The sequence below is a fragment of the Panthera onca genome, chromosome E2 (genome assembly GCF_046562875.1).
Source record: "Panthera onca isolate mPanOnc1 chromosome E2, mPanOnc1 haplotype 2, whole genome shotgun sequence".
NCBI classification, from domain to species: domain Eukaryota; kingdom Metazoa; phylum Chordata; class Mammalia; order Carnivora; family Felidae; genus Panthera; species Panthera onca.
Window position 1 is genome coordinate 3,601,040 of NC_138353.1, and position 19,161 is coordinate 3,620,200.

Here is a 19,161-nt window from a genome sequence, read left to right on the forward strand (position 1 = left end):
GACACTTAACTGACTGAGCCACCAGGCGCCCCTAGCATCCCTTTACTTTTAACGGTTATATTTAAGGTGGGTTTCTTCCTTCCTTTCTTTTTCTTTCTTTCTGCCGATAGGTTTCTTGTACATAGCTTATAGTTGGGTCTTTTTTACCCAAGTGAACAATCTCTGCCTTTTAAAAGAAGTGTTTATAACGACACTTTTAGCAAGATGATTGGTATGCTTGCCTTTATACCTGTCGTCTTGCTATGGGGTTTCTATTTGTCCCATCTTTGTTTCCCTTTTCCCCTTTTGTGGCCTTCTTCTGGTTTGAGATTTTTCTTTTTTTAATAGGCTTTTTTAGAGCAGTTTTAGGTGGGGCCTTTGGGAGGTGTTCTGTCTCAGTCCCCCTTTGCTGTTCTGTGGTCAGACTCTGATGACCATGGGCTGTGGTGATTTCAGGGCTCACCTGGGTGTTTTCCATGTCAGGGATCACTCTCCTTTGCCTGATGCTGAGTCTTGAGCCCTGTTGTTTTACATATTTTGTCTGGCCTTTTGGTTGTTTCAGGAAGGAAAGAAAACCTAGTCCCTGTTCCTCCCTCTTGGTTGGAAGTGAAAGTCCTTCTATGTATGATTTTTAAAATAAAAGTATATTTATCTTTCGTAAAGGTTAGACAAAATGTCCTTCTTTCTTCGTTAAAGCTCCCGGGTTATACATCACTCCTGGACCTGTTGGCAGAAAATCAGGCGGCCTGAATCTCAGGCTACTTTTGGAATCTGCAACCCATCAGGGGGCGTTTCAGCTTGCAGGCAAGGACTCACGGTCACCAGAGGGCGGTGTTTGAGGTCAAAGCAGCCTGAGGAGCTGCGGGCAGGCCCCAGGGTCAGCCAGCTCAGCTGCAGTCAAGAGGAGAAAGTGAGTCAACACTTAGGGCCCCCAAAGCCCCTCACTGGAAGTTGCGGTCAGTTTCTGCTTCCCAGCTTCAGGCCAGTCCACCCTGAAAGCTTCCTTGAACATTCCTTGCAGTGCACAAGATGGAAACGATTAGCAAGACTGGTCCCCTAAGGCAGGCCCTACCCCTGAGACCCTCGGGTATGTGTTTTGAGCTTTAAGGATTTTTCATGGTTTCGAGAGGCAACATGATCTCTATCCCACACAGTGCCTGGTACCCTCAGTACTCTGCACGGCGTTTGGAAGTAACCCCATCAGTGTTTCTGGAGGGAAGAGATGAACATTCACACAGGCAGGGGGACTAGTCTGTTTTTGCCGCTCGGTGAGTTAAGGGAGTTCAGGGAGACTTGTGGTCCGGGAGAGCTTTGAATTTTGGAATCGCAGAGGAGGGCCTGGGGACCTGTCATATGTCCCCCGCTATGATGGATGAGGCAGCTGAGCCCCCAACAAACAGGTCAAGTGACTGACCACAGCCATCTGATGGTACGTAAGCAGCAGGCAAGGCCCTCAATCACAGCCTGCACATTTGTCCTCTGTGCTGCCACCGCCTGTCACACCCAGCTCCGTTCTCTCCTTTCTTAGGCCTTCCCTAAAGTCCCGAACCCAGCCAAGGGCTGTTGTGTTCCGGAGAGCCCTGCCATACGGTTATTTATTGGACTCGCCCTCTTTCTGTGGCCTTCAGCTCCGAATTTAGCCAGAAGCCAAAGTTTTGTTGCAGCAGACAACCCTTAACATACGTCCCTAGATTTAGATGCCTCTGCTCTCCTTCTGTGAAGTGAACCCCCAAAGCAGGCCTGCCTGGTCAGAGGGTCTCCACTGTTTTGATTGATCACACGTGAGCAAACTGTTGTCACTGGATGGCGATTCCCAGTATCAGGAGCCGCGGGTTGAGTGCCCGCACCTCCACAGCCCTGCCATCAGGGAATCTTCGCGCTGACTCCTAACACGGGCTGGAAAACCGATCCTGCTTGTTTCCCACACTTCCTAATTATTAGGGTTTGAACATCTTTTTGTCTGTTCACTGGTGTTGGGATGTTCATTTTAATTGCTTATTTTCAAGTCAAGTTGTCTTTTTCTTAGTCTACGGAAGCTTTGTAGATTTATGTAGTAATAATAACACATTTCTTTGCCATATGTGTTAAAATGACTTTTCCCTAGACTACTAATTTGCCTCTTGGCTTTATGGTTTGTTTGTTTGTTTGTTTGTTTGTTTTTTAGTTCCACAGTTTGTCAAATAAATTACCTTTTCCTTTCCAGCTTTAGAGGATCTTGCTGAAAATCCTCCCCTTCCAACCAAGGTATACCAGATACAAAATCTCTTTGCATACTTACTCTTTGAAATATTTCTGCCCCTTCCCTTGTCTACATTTAGATTTTCACCTGTCTTGTATGTAGAATGTTTTCTTCCGGGTGGGGGGCCACCGTGTTCGCAGATCTTTGAAAGCAAGCAGCCCCTTCACTCTGACTTGACGTCTGTCTTCTGTCCTATACATACACTCTAAGATCTATTTCTGGGTGGTCTGTTCCATTCCAGGGATGTCTGCCTCTTCCTGGGTCAGGACCTGGGTCCTGCTTTTAGAATCAGGCAAAAAAGTTGGTATCGTCATTATTACTATTTAAAATAACAATACCTCTAGAACCGCCACAGAGCCTGGACAGAAACAGAAGTGCCCGGCAGCCTCTGGCTGCCCTGAGGGGGTCCCTGGGCCCCAGCCGGGAGGCCAGATCAGGGAGGAGAGAAATAAGGACCCAGCTGCTTGTAAAATAAAGTTTTCCCTTTTATTTCAAATCAACCCATTCCCAAGTTAGTGCCGCAAGTGGAGGTCACGGCCCTAAGCCCCCTGGGGCATGGCAGGGGCCGGGCACTTGTGTCCCTGCAAGGATGGGCCTGGTGGCCAAGGGTGACGGGTGCGGGGCTAGCTGGCCATCCCTGCCTGCCAGCCCAGGCCCCGGCCTGCCCCCTCGGTAGGGGCGTGTAGTAGAGGTGCTGTTAGTGGTGAGAGCCCGGTCAGGCTGGGTCAGTGGGATCTTCTCCGGCCGCCAGGGAAGGAACCGCAGGGAGAGGCAGACACAGGGGCCCGAAGCAGACGGCAGGGCCGTCCTGGTCCCCAGAGTGAGGGACAGGAGAGCAGCGGCGGCTCCAGGAGCCGGGGTGTCGCTCTCTGGAAGCTCACCAGGGTGGGGGTCACGGGCTCCAGTCCGGCGTGGAGGAGGGGCTCAGATGGATGACTGCCACTGCACAAAGCGCTTGGATTCCTGCGGGGAGATTGGGGACAGGGCATGGAGGGGGTCTGGCGCCATCGTGCAGGCCCCCAGCCCCTCCCCCAGACCAGTGGGTCCACTACCTGAGGGTTGAAAGGGTCGTCATCGTCTGTGTCATCATAGTCGTCACTGAGTGGCAGAGGGGCAGGATGGGGGCTCCATGAGGAGGCTGACCCCCAACACCAGCCGCGGCCCAGGGGTCGCCCCACCACCACCACTCCTGGGACCACGCCCCCTCCCCTCCTGACCTGGGCGGGAAGAGGGCCCAGGCGCGGGGCAGGCTGCACAGGGCGGTGGCTAGGGCCCCCGCGGACAGGAGGGAGAAGAGCAGCAGGAGGAGCAGGCCTTCCAGGGCATCCTCACACAGGCCCCGAAGGGCAGCGCCATAGTCCTGGGGTGGGCAGGGGAGGGTGTCAGTGGGCAGCGCCCCTCCCCCAGGTCCCCCCCCCCCCCCCCCCCCACACACACACACAGTGTGCACGGCTCAGACCGCCCACCTGGCTGTGCCCTGCTGGGCAAGTCACTTGACCTCTCTGTGCCTCCGTTTCCTCCCCTGTCACCTGGACTCAGTCCAAGCACCCTGGAGGTGCTCCAAGCACAGTCATTGTACCTGGAGGTATAAACCCAAATCGTGGCCTCCTCTCCACTGCACCCCCAGGCGCCACACCAGCTCAGCCTTGGTCTACTGTGGGGCTGTCCCGTGCACTGGAGGATGTTGGACAGCCTCTCTGGGCTCTATCCACTGGATGCCAGAGCACCCCCTCCCCGGTTGTGACAACCCAGACATGTCTCTGTGCACCCCCAAACGTCCCCTGGGGGCGGGATCTCTGGCTCAGAACCTCGCTAAGAAGAGCCACAGACTCAGAATGGCACCTTGCACGTAGTGAGGTCATTTCAGATCACAGGAAGCCGAGAGGGGACCAGAAGGCAGTGCTGGGCCCCGGCGGCAGTGGGGACGGATCCTGGCAGGAAGGCACGTGCCCGCTCGAGGCCCCGGAGCCGTCTGAGGGCTGCTGTGGCCTGTGCAGGGAGGGGGTGTGAGGGGCAGAGGCTAGGACCAGTCCGGGCCCCCTGCAGGCGAGGCGTGGAACTGGACTTTAATCCGTGTGCAGGGGAGTCGCTGAAGGGTTTTAGTGGAGAAAGAACTTGATCGGATTGCGTGTGAGGCTCAGCCAGCTGTTAGCTGTTTCGGGGAGGACAGATGGGGGGTGGGGGAGACAAGCAGGGGGACAGGGGCAATACTGTGTGGCCGCTGGGTGGGAGGTGAGGAGGGTGACCAGGGTACAGCAGGGGTGGAGTGAGTCATGCTCAGAGCCCGGGTGGGTTTCAGAGGAAGGACCAGCAGAACTTGCCTGGGGAATGGCTGCGGGAGGTAATGGCTTGCTGACAGACAGCAAGAAGGATGCTTCTAGAAGGTTTCTGGCTTGAGTCCTTGGCTGGCGGGCAGGGGTGCCTGGCACTGAGCCGGTGTGTCGCAAGGGAGGGGCCCGTCGGGGCGGTGGGGCCTTCTGTTTTTACTGTGTCAGGCACCTACCCTCCTCATAGCCCTGCAAGGCAGAGATCAGCTCCCCCTCACACTGCTGCCTTTTGCAGTGGCAGAAAGTTGAAGCCCAGAGAGGGCAAGCCACTTGCCCAGAGTCACACAGCCCGGAAGGGGCAGAGCTGGGATTGGAGCCAGGTCTCTGAGGCTCCAGACCCACCCTCCTGGCACTTTATCCCTGCTGTCAATCCCGATTTTAGTATGTGGGGACCCTGGAGCCTAGAGAGGGGAAACTGAGGCCGAGGGTCACATGGCACACCAGTGGAAGATGAGACTCTGACCCACCCTTCTCCCTCCCTTCCTTCCCTCTGTCCACAATGAACCTTGGGAAGCGCAGTCCAGCCCAGTGTTGGCCTGGACCAGAGAGTGAGTGATCTGTGGGGCCCAGCTTGCCCTTCCATGGAAAGTCGGGGTGCTTTCTAGGACTTTGCAGCTCAGGTGTTCAGCAACCCTGAGTATTGCTTCATTGTGTCCCCCATGGCCCCCTTGTTAGAGTGCCAACCTCCGAAGCTTTGGGGACAGTGGGAGCTATGGAAGGGATGTGATCACAGCAAGGGCCGGTTCAGATCCCTGATAGGGTCTCCAGAACAAAGGCAGGATGCCCACTTAGATTTGAATTTCAGATGCCCGACGGCAAAAAATTTTAGTACAAGCACCTTCGCAACACAGCATGGGACATACCGAACAGTAAAGAGGTTATTTGTTTGGTACATCTGGCAGCCCTGTTGAGGGCCCATGAGGGGACACACCACAAGGGCCGAGGAGGCATGTGTCCTCCAGGGGAAAAGAGGCCTGAGCTGCAGTGGGCCCTTGGGATGGGGGTGGGGCGAGGAAATGAGGGCATGACCCTGGGTGACTGCCTGGCTGTGGAGGCTCACAGAGAGAGGGGAACAAGGCCTCTGGGACCCAGCCCTCTGCCCCTCATCTTCCAAGTCCGTTAGGTGGGGCAATGACAGCATTTCCTTCCGACCGACAGCATGACGAATGAGGGCTCAGGGAGCTACCAGCGGTAACGCACACAGCAAAGCCCCGTGCGTGCGGGGAGGACGGAGGTCCCGTGCAGGAAAGCAGGTGTCCTCTCCCTCCTTTCACCGGGGAGGGAAACCGGGGTTCAGGGACGCTCACCTGCCAGTGGCCAGAGCGGACTGAGTCTGTAGGAAACCAGGCATTCTTTCTCTGGGGTGCCCTGCCCACCCCTGCTGCCTCAGTACGATGAGACCACCCACCCCACAAGAGCTTTACAGCTGCTGACCCCCTGCAACCTCGGTTTTATAAGCGAGGAAACTGAGGCACAGAGTAGGTAGTGACTTGCCTGAGGTCAGGAGCCAGGACTGGACCCCAGGCATGTCTTGCTCCAGAATTCCCTAACCAGCACAGGCTCGAGGAGGAAGGCAGGGAGCAAGGGAGGGGTGGGGTGAGCGGGGAGGAGGAATACACATGATAGATAGGTGATAGGTAGGTAGGTAGGTAGAGAACAGCTATATGGCAGGTAAATAATAAGAGATAAACGTAAGGATTTCTCAGGGTTGGTGGGAGAAAGACCCGGAGGGCTCCCTGAAAGAAGAATTTGGACAAAGGGACAGGGCTCACCTTGTGCAGGCCGCGACAGTGCAGCAGAGCCACCAACTGGTGGAAGTTTCCTTCTGTGACATTGAGCGTCTCCTCCAAGGACAGCAGAGGCTTCTGCACGGGAGTGGAGTGTTACCCCACGCACTCCTCAGGCCGCGGTCCCCCGGGCTCCGCCCCTCTGGACAGACCCCGCCCACAGGCCGCGAGCCCCCACCAGCCGCCCCGCCTCCTTCCCCTGGGAGCGGCCTGCGCACCTGCGCATCAGGGAACTGGGGGACAGCTTCTCGCTCCAGGCCCTGCAGCTGGGAGTGGATGTTGGCCAGAGCCCGCTGGGACAGAGTCAGCCTCTGCGGGAAGACAGAGGGAGGACCGGGTAGTCCGCGCCCCCAGCCCGCTCTGCATCCTGGCGCCTGCATCCCCCCCCAGAACCTGCAGTCCAGGCCCCAGCCCGCCCTCCTCCGCCCGGCTCCCTTGCCCGCACCCCTAACCTGTTGAAAGGGGTTGGAGACTGCCTGGTTGCAGAGGAAATAATAGTTCAGGATGTCTGAAGCGGGAGGGAAAGAGGGGGGAGGCCATGAGCCTGGGTCCCCAGCGCCTCCCTAGGGCAAAGGTGGGAAGGGGCAGGGCCCTGTCTTTCCACCCTCAGGGCCAGGGGCGTCTCCCCAGCTCAGGACCCTCCTGTGGTCCCAGAGGCCTGGCATTCAGGGACAGGCTAACACACCCTCCCTTCTCCAGCCACAGTCAGAAACACGCGGCTCTCCACACTCCCCTGGAACCGGATCTTCTGCAGTCCCGTCCTTGTCTAAGGTGCACTCCCATTTCCTCCCATTCCTGGGGAGGCGGGCCCAGCCCCTCCTCTGGTCTCCCCTCTCCAGCTTCTGTATCCCTCTCTTTTCCAGCCCATCAAGAGAGGTGCCGAGAGCTTCTGAGACTGAGCCCCCAACCCCACCCCAGGCGGGACTGGGCACAGAGGCCTGAGGACCCAGGGCCTGCGCTGGGTTGATGGGATCACCTGAATCGAGCCCAGTCTCCTCCTCGGTCAGGTTCAGGATGTAGGTGTCAGGACTGGAGCAGAAGTCGCTAAGGCCCTGAGAGAAGCATCAGGAAAAAGGGCTCAGACCAGAAACTCTTCTAGTTCCACACTCGCACAGAACTCAGCGTCTGGATAACAGCCCAGCCCCCAGCCCTGGGAAGCCAGGAGTCCAGGCCCCCAGGCCCTCCTCCCCCAGGCCCAGGAGTCCTGGCCCCCAGCCCCTCCTCCCTCAGACCCAGGAGTCTGGGCCCCCAGCCCCCCCTCCCTTAGAACACACATATCCAAGGCTCTAGCTTCCAGCCCTCAGGATCTAGACCTCAGAACCTGGGATCCTGGCCCCAAGTCCTTCCCCTCAGGGTCTGCCCCGGGATGCAGTAGCTAAGGCTGCTAGCCCAGCGTCCCAGGGCCCAGGGGCCTGGCCTGCAGCACTCACCACAGCTGTAGCCGCCTCCAGGCCCATGGAGCCCCAGCTCAGGACAAGAACCAGGAGACTCATCACTGCCATCCTATAAAGGGAGGGACTTGTCACGGTCCATCCCATCACAGCCCCCCTTCCCTACCACCCTCTGGAGCCTGGAGGGGCAGAAGTAGGGGCAGAGAAACTGGGTGGGGGTGGGGAGTACGGGTTGTAGATCTGTGGTTGTTGATGTCAAGCTGAACATCTGGTTGCTACCCCGGGGGTGAGGGGGGAAGACTGAGAAGGGTCCTGGGCTGGCAAGCCAGCACCCCAGATCCCACCCAGGCTCTGCCCCTGCCTTGCTCCGGGATTCTGGGAGAGCTACCGCCTGCTTCTGGACTCTTTCCTGGCTTTGAGTTCACAGGAGCCCAGCAAGCCGCAAACGTGCCTCCCAGGTTTGAGCATAGCTTGGTCAGCCTCCTGCTCTGTCCAGACCCCTCCCCCGAGGAGCGGGGACATAGCCAAGGCTGAAACTGCAGCCTGAGTTTTCTCTAGGGATGGGGTCTGGGCGCAAGGGTTAGCACTGGAGGGTGGTCACCGTCTGGAAGCCTCAGGGGGAGCCCGCATGGGACAGTGGCACTTCTTACCCAGGGTGGGCGTGGAGACCGGGGAGCCCCAGCAGGGCCCCCAGAGGCAGGGAGGAAGCAAGGGCCCCCCTGAGTGGGATAGGCTGGCCTGAGTCGAAACCAGCTCCAGCATTCCCTGGCTGTGCAGCCCTGAGCAGGAGGCCCAAACTCTCCAAGCCCCAGTCCCCCCTGTGTCAAATGGGGAGAAGGAAAGCGTTTCCTCACAGGGTCAGCCTGCAGGTTCCAAAGGAGAGCTGGCCATATTTAACGAGCCGTTAAATCAGAGAGTGGTGCTGAGATTCCCGTGAGCCACACAATGGTCACGCAGCCTCGGATGTGGCTGCCTTCTGCCTCGGTCCCTCCTCTGCACGTCAGGTGCCTGAGGGGCCCCTTGTTCACAGGTGGTTGTGTGTGCACGGTCCTCGGCAGAAGTCAGCAATCACCCCCTTCCTGAGCACGACCGTTACGGGCTTTTTTCTAGGATTTGGAGCACTCGTGTGGCCTCGAATCCTGTGTTTCCAGGTCTGCCCTGTGCCTCCTGGGCTGCTCCAGGCCTGGTTTCTCTGTACGCGCTGGCCCAGCCCAGGACCCTCGGGGGCAAGCCTGTGGGATGGGGGCACGAAAGCAGTACGAGGCTGGGAAGGACAGCAGTGGTCCCTCTCGCAAGAGCGCCGTGGGATGGAAAGAGGTCCCCTCGTGCTGTGACGTGAGCCCGCCTGCCACGAGGGCGCCCGCTCTTACACGATCACCAGCCACTTGCTCTGTTTTGCCAGGCCCAGGAGCGTGAAGAGACAGACCAGCAGCTCCAGCAGCAGCAGGAGGACGTAGGCCAGCCACCTGGAGAAGGGACAGAGTGAGACAAATCCAGCCTTCAGCACCCCGGCTCCCAGGCCAGGACTTGGCAGAGGGGGACAGCTCCCCGACATTCATGCCCTGCTCTGCCTGACCATGCAGGTGCCCCCCCCACCCCAGCCGCCAGGCCCCCGGGCTGCAGCCGGCTCATCATGAAACGGGTGCGCTGGGAGGCGGGCCGCCGTAGCCCTTCAGGGCTCAGGTCCCAGGGCCGGGGCGCCTGGACCCGTTCCCGGATGGCAGTTCCCGGATGGCAGCGAGCAGAAGCCCGCTAACAGGCACAGGTGATTGGCCTCCTGGAGCCCCACCTGCCTCCCCAGGCTGCAGGGTGAAGTGAGTCATTCCCAGGCGCGCTGAGTGTCACAATGCACGGCCTGGGGCTCAGGGCCAGCCTCTCTCTGCCTCCTAGCTGCACGCAACCCTTGTCTCTGGAACTTTGCCTCCTGTGCCTCGGTTTCCCTGCCTGTACCATGGGGGGAGAACAACAGCACCTACTCCAAGAGCTTGTCACAAGGCTAGTGGGACAGCACTTAGAAGGGTGCCAAGGGCGCCTGGGTGGCTCAGTCGGTTGAGCGTCCGACTTCGGCTCGGGTCATGATCTCACAGTCTGTGAGTTCGAGCCCCATATCGGGCTCTGTGCTGATGGCTCGGAGCCTGGAGCCTGCTTCCGATTCTGTGTCTCCCTCTCTCTCTGCCCCTTCCCTGCTCATGCTCTGTCTCTCTCTGTCTCAAAAATAAATAAAAACATTAAGAAAAAAATTTTAAAAATAAATAAATAAAATTAAAAATAAATAAATAAATAAATAATAAAAAAATAAATTAAAAAAAAAAAAGAAGAAGAAGGGTGCCAAGCACGTGGACACACTTAAATACGAGCTCGAACGCTAGCCAGGGAACTTCAAGTGTTACTTACTTAGGTCTCAGTGACTGATTCACTCTGATGGAGCACGGCCCCAGAGCGCGCTCAGCGCACGGCATCGCTTGCAGTGCTCCCCACGCGGCCCCAGAGCGCGCTCAGCGCACGGCATCCCTCGCACTGCTCCCCACGCGGCTGTGCCCAGGCTGCGGCCCCAGAGTGGCAGGGACCCTCCTTCCCAGGGAAGGAGCTGGGCCGCGTGGCCCAGTAGACCTCCGCGCTTTCGCTGCCAGTGTCCCCATGGCACACGGCGCACAGCACACCGCACGCACACACCGCACATGCGCGCGGCACATGCACACGGCAGCTCACTCTCACTTCCGTCAGGGGCAGCCCAGCCTCCTGCCCTAGTTGTGTGCTGTGAACTCCTGCTCTCAGCCTCCAGGAACTCTGCCAGGAAGCTCTCCCTCCAGGGGCCCCGGTTCTCTTGCAGGAAACTGGCCACCTTCGTTGAGGGACGACTCCCAAGTGCCAAGCACTCTTATGTTGGTGCATCCAGATGTTTCCCGTTGGTGGTGGGCCTGCCTCACCCCGGTGGAGTCTGCACAGCTACCGGAAGCCCTGGAAGGGGGCTGAGGCCTGGTACATGCGGCCTCTGGGCTCAGCCACAAAGCAGAAGCTGTCCTCACGGGGACCCAGGCCCGTCTGACCGCCCGTGGGCCATCCTCGTCACGGGCTGCTTCAGTCCTAATCTGCCTCCACCTTCTCCGTGTGGCCTTCTCAGGCCTCCCCTGCAGCCCCCAGCCCCTGCCAGCCTCTGGACCCAGCCCACCCCTCTCTCCTGCTCAATTTTCTCCCGAGCTCCCCCTACCCACCACCTTGGAGAAAATGTTTTACTCGTGTGTGTTCCTTATTGGCCCCCTTACTGGAAGACAGGCAGGAGTTGGCGTCTGTCTTAACAAAAACTTACATCTCACAGACAACCGTACAGAACGAGCTGGTCGCTGCTGGAAGCACTTAACGGATACGGACGCGTCTAATCCTCAACAATCCCATGAGGGGAACGCTATCCATTATTCCCGTTTCACAGATTGGGACACTGAGGCACAGAACTCGTGAGGAACTTGTCACACGGTTAGGGAGTGGCCCTCTGGCTTTAGAGTTCCCGTTCTCAATCACTCAGGTATGTCTCTCTTTTGCACCAGAAGGTAAATAAACGTGTGTTGAGTGGATACACGTGTCAGATGGGTGGATGACCGAGAAGAGTAGAGCCAGTCTGGGCGTGAGTGGATGAATCCTCGGGGGTGAGGGGGGTGTGGGGCGACTCAGTCCAGCTGTGTCACAGGGTGTCTTCACCTGGGCACTACTGACACTTGACAAAGGCCATCCCTTGCTGCAGGGACCGTCCTGTGCATTGTAGGACGTGTCTCTGGTCTCTGCCCACCAGGGGCCGGTAGCTCCCCGTCCCCCAGGGGTGACCACCAAGCACGTCTCCCAACATTGCCTGATGTCCCCTGGAGGCACAACCACCCAGGCTGAAGGAGCGGTCACCCACCTGTACTCCTCCACGAAGGACACATCTTCGGCCACTTGCAGGGGGCTCAAGGGCACTCCTCGCCAGAAGGCCAGCCCCTGCAGCTGCTGGGTCACGGCCTCCGCCTGCCGCCGAGCACCCCGGGCAGCAGCCACCAGCTCCGTGCGCTGTGCGAGCACCTCCTCCAGGCTGGTCAGCTCTGTCCTCACTGCCTCACCCAGCCTCTCTACTGTCTCCAACACCTGCGTGTAGGGGTGAGTCTGGGGTCAGGGGAGGGCCTTCTCTGGGGAGGCCAGGGTTGGGGGACAGAGTTGTGAGGGTAAAGCAGAGGTGAGCGGTGGCAGGTGTCTGAGATCTAGGGGCTAGGACATCTGTGGAATGAGGAAAGGACGGAGGGGTACAGTTCTGTGGCCTCCATCAGGAACCCTGGGTGGTCAGTGGCTTGGGTCCCCGGTAGAGACCAAGTGTGAAGGGGGGGGGGTCTAGGTTCGAGCCCCACGGTCCAGATCTGGGTTAAGGTCCCGGTGGCAGTCAGGGATGGGGGTCCAGGTGTCCAGTCTGAGGTCCACAAGTTGCAGCCTGAACTTCTGAGTCTGGGGCCCAGGGTTTCAGGGATGGGTGCTGGGCTCTGAGTGTGGGTCCAGTGTCTCCAGGAGGTGGCCCTCTGTGCCTCGGGGGATAGATCTGGCCGCTGCCTGGCCCCTCACCAGGTGGTCTATGGCGCTGAGCGTGTGGTTGGCATGCAGCAGGGCCGAGCTGAGCTGGGACACCCCATCGCTGGTCTCGCTGTTGCCATAGAAACCGATGCCAATGCCGGCGCTGAGAGGGGAGGGACGGGAAATCACAACCTGTCCTGGGACCCTGGGGCCGTGTCCCCCCCACCTCCTCACACGCCCAATCCCGGCTCCCACCCCCACCCCATTGGTCCAGCCCGTCGTGGGAAAGGAACGTCTCCAGCCTGGCCCCCACCGGTTGCCAAGGTAACGGGAAGCCCCCCCCCACTCCCCCGCCCCAGGGACGTCATTGTGATGCTAATGGTGGGTGGAGGGGGGGGGGGACAGATTTAACCCGCACCTCACTGGAGCCGAACTCCCAGCACGCCCAGCCCCAGGAGAAGCGCTCCCCACCCCCCCCCACCCTCCCACCCCCGGACCGGACCGCCGGCCCCACATCCATTCCTCATCCTTCCCTCAAGCATCCCTGACAGGAGCACCTGTCTCTTCAGGGTCCCCGCCGTCCCCTCCCCGCCTGCTGGGGGATCCTAGCAGTGCAGGGCCCCAGCCCTCATCTCCTGGGGGACCCCAGCCTGGAGCTCCCCGCCTTCCCCCACCCCCGGGGACCCAAGCGTCTGGCCAGCTGGGAGCGAAGCAAGGGAATGTGGGGCCGATGGGCCAGAAGCCTGCGCCCCCGCCCCTCCGCGGCCAGCACACAGAGCTCCATTGTGGGGTCTGAATGTGGGCCCGTCCCTCCCCCCACCGCCCCCGGAGTGTCCCTCCGCGGAGGGGCCTGGCCGGACTGGGCGGAGGGAGGCCGGCGTCCGCACGGTTCCCAGCCCCGACTACCGGGCCCCACCCCCAGCCCTGGGATCCCACGCCCGCCCCGGCGCCCCCCTCCCCCCCATTGTTGGAGGGCAGACAAAGCTGCTCTTGTTCCCGGGCCGCGGGGGCCGGCCGTGTCTCTCCCCCACGGGGCCTTTGTCCACCGTTCCTGTCCACCCCCACTCAAGAGAGCCCGAGGAGGAAGCATTTTGGATATAGGACGCCCAGCCCCCCTCCCCCACAGACACCCCCAAACACATTCTGCTGGTTCCTGCAGCGAGGGGGTGCGGTAGAGCCCAGCCCGCCATCCCCCCCCCCCCCCAGCGGGTCCAGCTGGGGAACAGGGCGACTGTCCTGCGCTGGTGGGGGTGTGGCCTGCTGGCCAAGGTTGTGCTTAGAGCTGGCTCCTGCTGAATAGTGGGTCGTCAAGTCCTCCTTTCCTCTCCCCCCCCCCCCCCCGGAACCCTGGGGGTCACAGAAAAAGGCAGGGCCTTGAAAAGTTACTTTCCGCCTCTCCCTGAGACTTGGCCTTTCCAACCTGGGTGTGAGTACCCTGAATCCAGGCAGGTTACTGTACGAAGGAGTTAGACCCGCTCAGGTCTGGGCCGCGGGGTCTGCTCTGGGATTCTGAATATTCCTACGATGTCTCTCTGCCTGACTAGAACGTCATCAGCCCCATGAGGGCAAGAATCTTGTCCGGCCAGTTGGGTATCTCCTGGCACACAGTAGATCCCCAGGAAATAGTTGCAGAATGAATGAATGAATGAATGAATGAATGAATGAATGAGTTCATGAATGACATCACCAGTCACCATTTACTGAGTACCACTGTGAGCCAGGCACTGTACATGCTCTCATTTAATCTTACCATAACTAGCAGGTGGGCTTTACTATAGCGTCCATTTTAGAGATGTGGAAACTGAGACCTAGAGAGATTATATCCCCTAGCTGCACAGCTACTCAGTGACAAGGCCACCAAACCCTAGCTCTTAACCCCTGCCTCCTCCTGCAGGGCTGGCTGTCCTTGGGAGGTCACTCCTCCTCTCGAAACTCAGTCTCTCCATCCATGCAACGGGAGCTGTTTTCCTGGGTCAAGGCTGAGGTGGGATGCTAGGACACCCTCCACAAGACTGAGCGCGAGCATGGGGCGCCCCGTCCCCGCTTCCCCACCCGCCCTGGGGCCCCATTACCAGCCGACGAGAAGGGCAGCGATACAACTCCAGGTGATACAGCCTCCCCCGGGTGGGGGGCTCTTGGCCCCGGGGGGCTCGGGGGGCCGGCAGCAGCAAAAGCGGATGAGGTAGACAGCGATGAAAATGAGGCTCAGGCCCAAGCCCAGGCCTGCCAAGGCCGCCACCAGCAACAGGGCCTGGGGAAGGGGGAGACAGGAGGCCTCAGAGGGGCTGGAGGTCCTGGACGTGGGGGATTCCAGTGGAGGCGCAAGGCGGCCCCGGCTAGATTGGGGGTCAAGCCCAGCCTGTGGTTCTCAGTCTGTAGGGAAAGGTGGGGTCCCCAGCTCCTCCCAGGCTGGCAGCTGGGTCAGCGGAGGCCCAAATCCTGGGTTCCAGTTCTGCTCTGCGTGTGACCTTCCCCTCTCTGAGACTGTCCCTCCTCACCCCCACTAGGCGGTTGGAGTAGAGCCTCTCCTAGGACCTGCTGGGACCTGTCTCCAGAACCGAGTGGGATCAGGGGGTGGACGGGGGCACCTGTTCCTGGAGCTGTGTGCACGAGGTTGGGGGTGGGCAGCCTGCCTCTCCCCTCCTCCTTGCTGCTCCTCCCCACTCACCGCTCGCTCTCTCCCCTGCTGCTGAGCTCTGCACACCCACCGCACTGTGAGTCTGTCACCCAGGGACTCACAGGGAGGGGGGCGTGACAGCCTCCATGGCAGTGAGAGCGTGTGCAAGACTCAGAGACGGAGACTTGGGACAGAGACAGAGAGAGAACCAAGGGCAGGGAGAGAACAGGCGTATGTAGTTGGAAAAGCCTTGCGGCACAACCTGGCTCTCCACGGGGCAGGATGTCACAGCGGGTGCCGTGCACTCCTGTCCTCTTCCGCACGCCCAGAACGGGGCAGGGTGTTACCTAGAGCCACACAGCACAGTAGGGACAACATGGGGAACGGAACCAGACCTCCAGGCTCCCTGATGCCATTTCCCGTAAACTACAGGCTCTCTGCTTTTGTCCCTGCAGGGTTGTGTGTGGGGCGTGTGACACAAGCGTGCGGTTTATTTGCGTGTCTGGCTGTGAAACTGGGTGTTTTATCTTTGACTGAGTTTGTCTACCATGAGATACTACACCTGACTCGTGTGTGTGTGTGTGTGTGTGTGTGTGTGTGTGTGTGTGTGAGGGGGGGGGCAAGAATATATGTGAAAGTGGGCGAGAAAGTATGTGTACACAAGTGAGCTTGGGGTGTATGAGTGACTGAGGGAATTGTGAGTGTGTATGTCTATGTGACTGTGTGAGTATGGGGCATGTGTGAGTGTGTAAGTGAGGGCAGGAACGTGCGTGTGAGTGTGTGTACGTACATGTGACTATGTGGGTGTGTGTGAGTGTCTCTTCCAGCCTGGTGTCACCCAGCGCCTGACTTTTTCCAGCCGTGCCCACAGTGGTAATCTCCCTGGGGGGGCAGTGTCCCCTCCCGGGCCGTGTGACTTTGTGCGTATCCCAGACCTGTCACCCTGTCGATGACGGGGGCGGAGTGAGCCTCTCCGAGAGCCTCCGGCAGTGACTGGGACCGGGCCAGCTACTGGTGCTTGGCTGTGTGGGCAGGTCTCCCCGGCCGTGAGGGGGCGTCGGTGACCGGCACTGGAGGTCGTGGTTGTATAAGCGTGAGGCTGTGGGCAAGGGGGTTGGCGGTCCCCATTTGGTGGGGAGAGGGCGGCGCGGAGTGGCAGGGAGGAGCTGCTCCCGGCTGGCACAGCCATGACCCAAATAGCTCACAATACAGCACACATCCCCCTCTCTGCTTTTCTGGGACCCCCCCCCCACCCCTAAGCTCTCCAATCCCCAGCCCTCTATCCCAGGAGCTCCCCCTGCACAGATCCGAGGGGCCTAGACCCTCCAGGCAGGGCCCGGGACCCTTGGCTCCACCCGACCCCCAGCTCCACCCCACCCCCCCACCCCGCCCCCGACACACGCACTCCCCCCACCCCGTCCCCGGCCAAGCCTTGCTTCTCATTAATCTCAAAGCCAAGGACTTGAATTAAACTGGGTCAGGGGACAGTTCTTTCTCCCCCTTTCTGGAGCTGACCCAGGCTGGGCCCCTTTCCCCAGGGACCGCCGCCTGTCAGGTTCCCACCCAGCCCCACCCTCCGGACCCATTTCTGTCATCCTCTGGTCCCCAAATGGAACCTCCTCTTCACCCCCACCCCCACGCGCCCCAGCGCGCTGGACGCCCCCCCTCACACACACCCCGGAATGTACATACAGGCTGCAAGCTTCCTCTGCCAGTACCGCCAGCTCAGTCCCCCATCCCTGGCCCTGAACCCCTCACGCCCCTTCCCCACTTCAGGTCTCAATCCCGTCCTGGACCGAGGCACCCCGGCCTTCTTCCTCCCCACCGCGATCAGTTCCTGTCTCTCCCAAGTCGTACCTTACCTGGGACATATTCACCTGGACTGCCCCGACCCTATCAGGGGAGGGGTCATCTTTTAGGACACGGAGAGTGGACCTGTCTCCCTGGTGGCCCTGGAGGCTCGCTTCCCAGACAGCTCCCGAAACCCTGGGGTCCCTTCCCTGTGGGACTGAGGGGTCCAGGCCCCGGGCCCTCCCTCACTTAAGGAGCCGGGGCTCCGGCCCCCAGCGCCCGTCCCAGGGGAACCTCCAGGTAGGGGAGCCTCACGTCCTGCTCTTTCAGATACCCCGAAGTCCGGGCCCGGCTCCCACCTGCGGAGAACACAGGACTCTGCCACCCAGCCCCCTCCTCCCTCGGGACCCCTCAGCTCTGCCCACCCTCCGCGCCCCCGCCCCCAGGACCCCCGCGCCCGCTCCCACCTGCTGGTATTCTTGCTCTTGGGGCGCGAAGCCGCTGGGTACCGGGCGGAGCTGGAAGTCGGCGCGGGGCAGCTGGTGGAGCAAATGCACCCAAGCCGAGGGTCGGTAGCCCGGGGGCGCCCCCATAGCCCCCGGGGAGGGCGCAGCGGGACGAATGCCGGGGCTGCGGGAGCCTCGACAGCGGAGCGGGGCGCGGGCGGAGCGGGGTCTGGCGGGGCTCAGGGGAGCGGAGCAGGGGGAGGGAGAGGGTGGGGGGCGGAGATTGGGGGAGGAGGGGGGAGGCGCGGGCCAGGCGGGGACCGTGCTGCCCCTGGTGGCTGCCGGGGGGACTGCGGCGCCGCAAGCGGGCCCCCAGCGCTCCGCCCCTCGGTGACGGCTCCCACCCGTGGCGGGCGCAGGTACCACTCGGTCCGGCGACGGCCTTGTCCGAATGAGGCCACTCATACTGTGATATCACCCTGCAGCGGCAGAAAGATGCCTTTATCTCTAGGAAGAATTTTTAGGTCTGTGCAAAGGTCGCTAAGGATTTGCACAGCATTTTCCAAACAGCGGTCAATTGCACCCATAAAAAAACCTTCATTTCTGTGTGTGAGGGTACTCTGGCTTATCAAGGATGCCATGTGGATAGAAGCCCCGCGTTTGTAAGTCTGTATAAGAGCACATCTTCTGTCAACAAACCTTCCTATGTGTGCAGACCACTCTAGAAGGTACGCCTGCATACCAGTGTTAAGGACCCCTCCCACCCCTAGATAGAAGAACCCCGCTCATCTCTCCAGGGACCCCCTCCCATCCTTATAAGAATGCCTGACAGGTGTTTAAGAACCTGTCCAAGCTCATTAAGGATTCCTTCAATGTACATAAGGATTTCCCACTCCCCCTACTCCTTGCCATTCACTTTACAGTTTATAAAGTATTTTTCCAGCCACTCTCGATGTTGAGTCTCACAGGAACCCACTGATGCCACACCAGTAAGTTGGGAAGTAGAGACCCTTGGAGGGGACCCAGCCACTTTGACATTACTGTCCGGGCAGTCACTGTTGTAGCTAAAACTAAGGTTCCCAGAAATTGCCCCAGAGAACCTCCCACCCTTGTAGAGCTAGGCTAGACTTTGCCACGTGGGGTCCCCACCCCTGGCCTCCCCTGCAAGGACTGAGATGGGCAGGAGGAAAAAGGGGAGGTTAGTACCCCACGTAGAATTCTCATCCCAATATTGTGCCCCAGATTGGTGAGAAAGGGCTGGGGATAGGTCGTTACCCATTCCATTACTCAGAGAAAAATAATGATTAATGCTGGTGATGATGGTGGTGATGGTGATGATGACGGTGAAGGTGATTATGGTGATAGTGCTGATGGTGATGATGGTGTTGGCAATAGTGATGCTACTGATGGTGGTGACGGTGATTATGGTAATAGTGATGATGATGGTGGTGGTGATGGTGGTGACGGTGGTGGTGGTGGTGATGGTGGTGGTGATGATGGTGATGATGGTGGTGATGGTGATAGTGATTATGATGATGGTGATAGTGGTGATGGTGATTATGATGATGGTGGTGGTGATGATGGTGATGATGATGGTGGTGATAATGATGATGGTGGTCATGGTGGTGGTGGTGGTGATGATGCTGATGGTAGTGATGATGGTGGTGATGGTGATGATGGTGGTGGTGATGATGGTGATGATGGTGGTGATGGTGATAGTGATGATGATGATGGTGATAGTGGTGATGGTGATTATGATGATGGTGGTGGTGATGATGGTGATGATGATGGTGGTCATGGTGGTGGTGGTGATGATGGTGATAGTGATGATGATGATGGTGGTGATGATGATGGTGGTGATGGTGATGGTGATGGTGATTATGATGGTGATGATGGTGATAGTGATGATGATGGTGGTGGTCATGGTGGTGGTGGTGATGATGGTGATGATGGTGGTGATGATGATGGTGGTGATGATGATGATGGTGGTGATGGTGGTGGTGGTGGTGATGATGATGGTGGTGATGATGATGATGGTGGTGATGGTGGTGGTGGTG

The 19,161-nt window shown here is 59.3% G+C and overlaps 1 protein-coding gene across 3 annotated transcripts; it reads right to left on the reverse strand.

The window, feature by feature from the left end:
- Positions 1-2,690: 2,690 nt before the first annotated feature.
- TTYH1 (tweety family member 1) lies at positions 2,691-17,368 on the reverse strand. Of its 3 annotated transcripts, XM_078439326.2 has the most exons (13): positions 17,126-17,366; positions 14,323-14,501; positions 12,302-12,413; positions 11,616-11,836; positions 9,094-9,189; positions 7,763-7,835; positions 7,309-7,384; positions 6,785-6,840; positions 6,551-6,643; positions 6,318-6,410; positions 3,436-3,578; positions 3,271-3,316; positions 3,102-3,181 (listed from the first exon to the last, which is right to left on the reverse strand). In XM_078439326.2, the coding sequence occupies exons 1-13, from the start codon at positions 17,249-17,251 to the stop codon at positions 3,143-3,145; spliced, it is 1,353 nt and encodes a 450-aa protein (XP_078295452.1). In that variant the 5' UTR covers positions 17,252-17,366; the 3' UTR covers positions 3,102-3,142. The 3 variants fall into 3 exon arrangements, with proteins under 3 accessions (XP_078295454.1, XP_078295452.1, XP_078295453.1); XM_078439328.2 differs by lacking the exon at positions 3,271-3,316 and having other exon boundaries at positions 2,691-3,181; positions 17,126-17,367; XM_078439327.2 differs by lacking the exons at positions 3,102-3,181; positions 3,271-3,316 and adding an exon at positions 4,061-4,207 and having other exon boundaries at positions 3,477-3,578; positions 17,126-17,368.
- Positions 17,369-19,161: the final 1,793 nt, after the last annotated feature.